The following is a 6,078-nucleotide window of genomic DNA, read 5'->3' on the forward strand; positions in this document are numbered from 1 at the left end:
CTCAGTCGGTTAAGTGTTTGACTTTGGCTCAGGTCATGATCTCACTGTTTGTGGGTTTGAGTCCTGCGTCGGGCTCTGGGCTGACAACTCAGAGGCTGGAGCGTGCTTCAGATTCTGTGTCTCCCTCTCTCTCTGCCCCTCTTCCCGCTTGTGCTCGCTCATAAATAAATAAATAAACATTAAAAAAAATTAAAACATAATAAGATATTCCCGCGGACTGTAGAAGAAAGGCACTTTATGGAATCAAGGTACTCTGTTCAGTACTGAAATGTGCGTTCAAGATCTGCCATCTAAGCCTGATTTTCTGAAAGTATCAACAAGAAAACACCTTATACTTTAGTGTTAGTCCAAGTAGCAAAAAGTAAATAACCTAGATAAATGTCTCATATATTTCTTAAATCTTTTTTTTTTTTTTTTTTTTTTTTTTTTTTTTGCCAAATCAATACATGACTCACAGAGTTTGATCTCCAATATTGCTGTGCTATTTGCCTTCTCTCCCCTGTGGCTTCTGTTCTCCCTTCCATCCCAAAACTTCCTCTCTCACCCTCCTCCAGCCGACCCCTCCATCTCTCAGGGCCCCTTTTGGCCCCTGCCCTTTCCTGCAATCACTCATACTCAGACCCTGTCCCAGACCCCTTCTTGCTCTGTACTATGGGTTTGCAATCTTAATTGAAAAAGGATTTGGCTTAATCTGACCTACATCCTCCAAGTACCAGGATGAGGCAGGGCCGAAATGTTGCGCAACCTCTGGGGATATAACCATCTATTCTCAATGGCCCTGATCCGAGTGTCGAATGAAGCAAGGACTCAGGTGAGATGCCCCCCCCCCACCCCGGCGGGCAGGGGTTACCGGCCCTCTGTGGTCCCGAACAGCAACAGATTTAAATACGTCTACTTTTGTTTCTTCTTCTTTTTTTTTTTTAATGGGGAAAATGCCATGTGAGAGAAACAGAAACTTGATATTGGATTTCACAAATCCTTTTCCTACTTTGCCCTTCTGACCCTGATAAGCCACTTAAACTCCTAATGTCCTTCAATTTTTGCAATACTTTTTTATAAAGTGCACTGCCCTGGGGATACAGCTTGGCCCCTGGACTTATTTTTCACATAGCAGGGAGGGCTAACCTTGACAGGAAGGCCTCTCATTTTCTCCCTTCAGCCACAGATGCCATAGAAAATTACTAATGTAAATATGTGTATATTTAAATATGTATTTTATGTATAATTGTAACGTATATTAAATATATGCAAAGGTCGAGTTCTAGTTCATTGGCTGATCTAGGCCTGAGCCTCAAATCCTAAAGGGAAACTTTTTTATTGGAGAAAGAGTGATAAGCTTGATTCACCAGACACCGCGTTATGTAGAGGCAGATTTTATCACTGAGGAAGAGCTCAGAGAGAAGAATCAAACTAGTCACCGTTGCTGGACTATCTGCAAAAGACAGTCAGTGGGCATGTGCACATGCAGAATACTATACAGCCATGATCATGAGCAAACTACAAGGATGCCCAACAGGGTGAGCGAATCTCCCAAGCTTTGTGTTACACACAGGAGGCCAGACACAAAAGAGAGTGTCCTGCGTGGTTCCAGTAGTGTGAGCCACCTCCCCCCCCCCCCCCCCCCCCCCGGGTACTAGCAACATTGTCTCGTTTTTATCTAGGTGCTCCTCACACAGGTACGTCCAGTCTTGGAAACTTTGTTAGGCTGTGTGTGCATGCTGTATTCTCAGGGTACACCTCAATTTTTAAAAATTAACTCACCAGCGTCCGTCATCAGGGTTCTTTCCAGGCACTTTTCCCAAGCTCAGCAGTGTGCCAGGCATGGCAGTGGTTACAAAGAAAAAGGATATGCTGTCTGTGACCTCAGGAACCTTCTAGGAGTTTACTTTTGTCTTCTGTGCCCAGCCCTACACCTAGTCCTTTGGTTTTGTCATTCACCAGAAGTTGTCCGGCCCACTGCAAGCACGTGGCTCTGGACACAGCACCAAGGCCACCCTGCCTCCCCTTGGATACTTCAGAGCACCTCAAGGTCACTATGAAGAGTACTCTCTAATCAAAGCATTTCTTTGGCCAAGGAAGCAGTCTATGTAAAGGGAGCCCCGGCTGCCCAATCCTGCAATGCAGAGGTTGTTTTGCAATGAAAAAACTCTCCTATAATGTTTCTAATTCGTTGAATGAGGTCCCTGTATCTCCAGTTTCCATGGAGACATGTCAGTGAGTTCATTTAAAGAAAAAGACACTCCCTGCACCTAGTTTAGTTTACTGGTCTCTTGATGGCGGTGACCGGGCAGGGAAGGTATCTTCAATATTTTCTTTATTTTTATCTGTGTTTTTTAACTTTAACTTTTCATGACCCCCTTTGGGTTCCACTGGCCCTTTAAAGGTCCCCCACTCTTTGTGAACCAATTACGACAAATGCGGATACAACATCTGTTCCTAGATTTGAGCAGCCTGTGGGAGACCTGTAGCAGGGGCTGTTCCCAGCTCTGTTCGAGCTTTAGACTGTGGCAGACTTGTGGCCCCACACTCCAGTGCACAAGCTCCTCCTCATCCTTCTGGAAACACTTCCCTCTTGACCTTCCCACAACAGTCAGTTTGCGCACGTGTATTTATTGCATTGTAAAGATTGGCTGGCCGGCAGGTGTGGTCTGTGTTGGACACTCGCATCCACGTTGGGTGGATTTTTGGGTCCCTCTAAAGTTGCTGTTCTCCGCTTCCCTTCCCCCAGTGAGGTTGAAGTCCGGTTCCTTTTGCCCCTGATGCAAAAAAGTACTGGTGTAAAATCTTCATTTTTCAGCAATTGGTTTTGACACCTTCTTGCCTCGACCTGATCGCTCTTTCAAGCTCCTTTCCTGAGAGATTACCGTGAGACCAGTAAGTGAGGAATACTGAACAAAAAAGACAGAGTCTGAGTGAAAAACCCTTGTTTTCCAAGTCCCCTCTCCTGATCGCTAGCCTTGCTCACCTCCCTGACGACAGGGTCCTCATCCAAAAACGGCTATGACTAATAAGAGCAGATAATTCTAGGCAGAGTACAAGAACAACATAAAACAAGGTGAGCTCAGAAATGCGGAGGCACAGTACAAATGTTTTGTTCTCTTGCTTTGGGGATGGCTTCACGGGTGTACACACGGTTCAAGACTCACCAGATTGTCCGTTTGAAGCACGTACAGTGACTGTGCGTCAGTAAGAAATGAGACGTTAGAAGATTTTTAGAAAGTAAATTACTATACAGTGTCAATTATTAATAATCCTCATTACTTTTAAGAAAGTAGCTGATGAATTTTCCTTGAGCAGAGTGTCTTCTTTCAGAAGTAAATTTAAGGCCGGCAGTTCGTAGGGGCAGCTGGATGCCACTTCTGCTGGGTCAGGTTTTCGCAATCGTTGCGTGAGTGACATTGGGAACGCAATAATACTTGCATGGGGCTGTCCCGTGCATCGTGGGATGCGCCTAGATGCACGCCACCCCCCCCCCCCCCCCCAGAGTAACGAAACCATCTGCAGACATCGCTGTGTGTCTTCTACGGGGTGGACCGCCCCTGGTGGGAACCACTGCTTCTCGGCCTCAGCCGTGTTTCGCTGACAAATATCTTTGTTACTCAAAGTCCATAATAATTATGTTTAATGTCAGCGTTTGTGATAGGATCATTTATATTTTTGAAATAAGCTGAGGCAGTAATAAAGATTTAGGCTTACCCATTTTCTCTTGTAAATAACACTTGCCTGACCTGAAATATGTGAACTATTTCTGTATGTCCTCTTTTCCTTTAATACATCCTGCCTGCACCCACGTCTCATTCCATCCCCGGCATCTCGGATCCTCGTCCCAGACATGCTTTGCTTGCTCGGTGCCAGAAAAGGCGGGGACTGCTGTGACAAACACGTGCAGCCGTGGGGAGGGGCAGAGCAGGGGGTTCAGAGCAATTAATCTTAGTCAGAATTTCTTTTCATTGATGATTATGGGTTTTGCAAAATGACTCGTAAATATTAGTACTTGGAACTGACCCGCTTGTCCCCAGCATTTCTTTTCCTTTAAAGGATCCAAATCAGACAGTTACAGTGCTGTTTAAAAATGCTAGTGAGCAGCACATTTAGCATTCTACAGATGGCTAGCCTTTTTTCCCCCTCCCTTTAATTGGCTTTCTATTTAACAGGTAAGTTGGGGGGAAACGGCCTGTTAAAAAAATAGGATATTAACTGATGCCACTATTGTTGGCAAGACCACTTCCCCACCCCCCATCCTGGCACCACATTGGCATTTCTCTGGGCATTGTCCGCAGGTAGACCTGAGGCCATGTTGCCCTGAGCCAGAGAGCAGAGCCACCCGCGTAATGGATGTGGTGGCTCTATTCCCTTGGGTTGGTCTGGTGAAGGCCAAGGACACACAGATTCCCATGTGCTGTTTCCAATGGCAGCAACAGCTCTTCCAAAGTGGGTGGCAAGTTGTTTCTGGGATTTCTTCTCTCTCCTTGACTCCACCCCACGACGACGTCTAACCATGTTTTGTCTCCCGTCTCTTCCTCAGAAATACCTCAGGGACTTTTTCAGCGTGATGCTGCAGTCCGCGACGTCTCCCCTACACATCGACAAAGTGGGGCTGACTCTTTCCAAACACACCATCTGTGAGTTCTCACCGTTCTTCAAGAAAGGGGTCTTTGACTACAGCAGCCACGGGACGGGGTAGAGCTGGGGGTGATGGAGGAACCACCGATGCAGTGCCTTCTCGTCCACGTGGCCCTCCCGGCGTGCGGCAGCCTCCCACACTCCTTCTGGGCCTGCCTCCTCCTGTGGCAGCCGGACGTGCAGCAGCTGGCCTGGGCCGCCCCACCAGGGCCTCCCGGGTGCCTGACTTTGGACTGGCATGTTTCGCTTCGTTGGTGGTGACCCTGACGGGCAGCTGCTACTGTTCCATTGCCGTTGAACGTGGCCTTTTCCCCCATAGTGCTCCCTCCTCCTCGCAGCGGGAGGCCGTCCCCTGTGGCAAAATGGACGTGGCCGGCTTACCTTGGCCCTCCCTGAGCCACGCCAACCTGGGACCTCCCAAACTGGGTGTGCGGCTTACCAGACCTACCTGAAATGACTTTCATCTGGTTTCCTCTTCCACCAAAATATATCTTATTTTTTATATGCCTTCCATATGGCTGGCTGTATCCCACAAGAAGCATTTTAAATGATTTCATTGTATTTTTTCCGTTTCCCCTCATTTGAGTCAGAACTTTTGTACGATACCTGACCACTGATGTTTACACAGAATTTCATATTTTGCAAAAGGGATTTATGGTCCAATCATGACTGGAATCTTCCATGCCTGAAAATTAGATGTAGGCGACATCACTTAAAACATCTGTAAATCCATACAAACAGGATATATGTTTAATCTTGAATATCTGAGGAAATTTTCCTAAACGTAAATGGCTACTGTGCATTCTTGAGCTTTCTCCGCTAAGCACAAAACAAGCACGTAGCTGAATGCATATTTTTAATTTTTTTTTCACGTTTTTGTTACAGAGTCTACTGGATCTTTGGCTGAAAGACTAGAATTTACAGTAGTTTATTAATGATCCCTTAAAATTACTCAGGACTTAATGTAGCATTGCACATCCATGTACAATAAAACTGCTTTGTTTTACTAAGAAGAAAAATGTAAGTGGAAAAATATGTGGCATATACTGAAATGTATATAATTCTACCTATAGATTTATATATGTACACACGCCTGTACAATAGTTGTATCAAAATATATAATCATCCACGCCAAATTTATTAAAGGTATTTGCTATTTCAAAATTTAAATTGAGCTGCTATCAATATTAAATGAAGTTATAGAACCTATCCTGTAGCACCGTTTATTTTAAGTTTGCGACATGATCATCCCTACTGGTCTGTTTAAAAATTTATCTAATGTGTTTGGAAAGATCGGTAATGTATAATTTAGCATTTGTGTTGCAGAAGATGCTGTCAGAGTAACATTTGAAGCCACGAATGAATGGGGTAACAAAATGTGTTTGCATTCAGTCTTCTACAATATACCTGTGCAACTGAGCCCTCCAACCTGAAAAATATGTTTAAAGATGCAAT

At 45.2% G+C, this 6,078-nt stretch overlaps 1 protein-coding gene across 4 annotated transcripts in view; it reads left to right on the forward strand.

The window, feature by feature from the left end:
• The window catches only part of KIF16B (kinesin family member 16B), a 289,482-nt gene extending 283,650 nt beyond the window's left edge, over positions 1 to 5,832 (forward strand). For all 4 annotated transcript variants that reach the window (XM_086701642.1, XM_086701643.1, XM_086701645.1 and 1 more), the window contains one exon: positions 4,526 to 5,832. In XM_086701642.1, the coding sequence (XP_086557768.1) occupies positions 4,526 to 4,684 (159 nt within the window). In that variant the 3' untranslated portion in view covers positions 4,685 to 5,832. The remainder of the gene's footprint in view (positions 1 to 4,525) is intronic.
• The last annotated feature ends 246 nt before the right edge of the window (positions 5,833 to 6,078 follow it).

The sequence above is a fragment of the Puma concolor genome, chromosome A3 (genome assembly GCF_028749965.1).
Source record: "Puma concolor isolate L17-30 chromosome A3, mPumCon1.1.hap2, whole genome shotgun sequence".
NCBI classification, from domain to species: domain Eukaryota; kingdom Metazoa; phylum Chordata; class Mammalia; order Carnivora; family Felidae; genus Puma; species Puma concolor.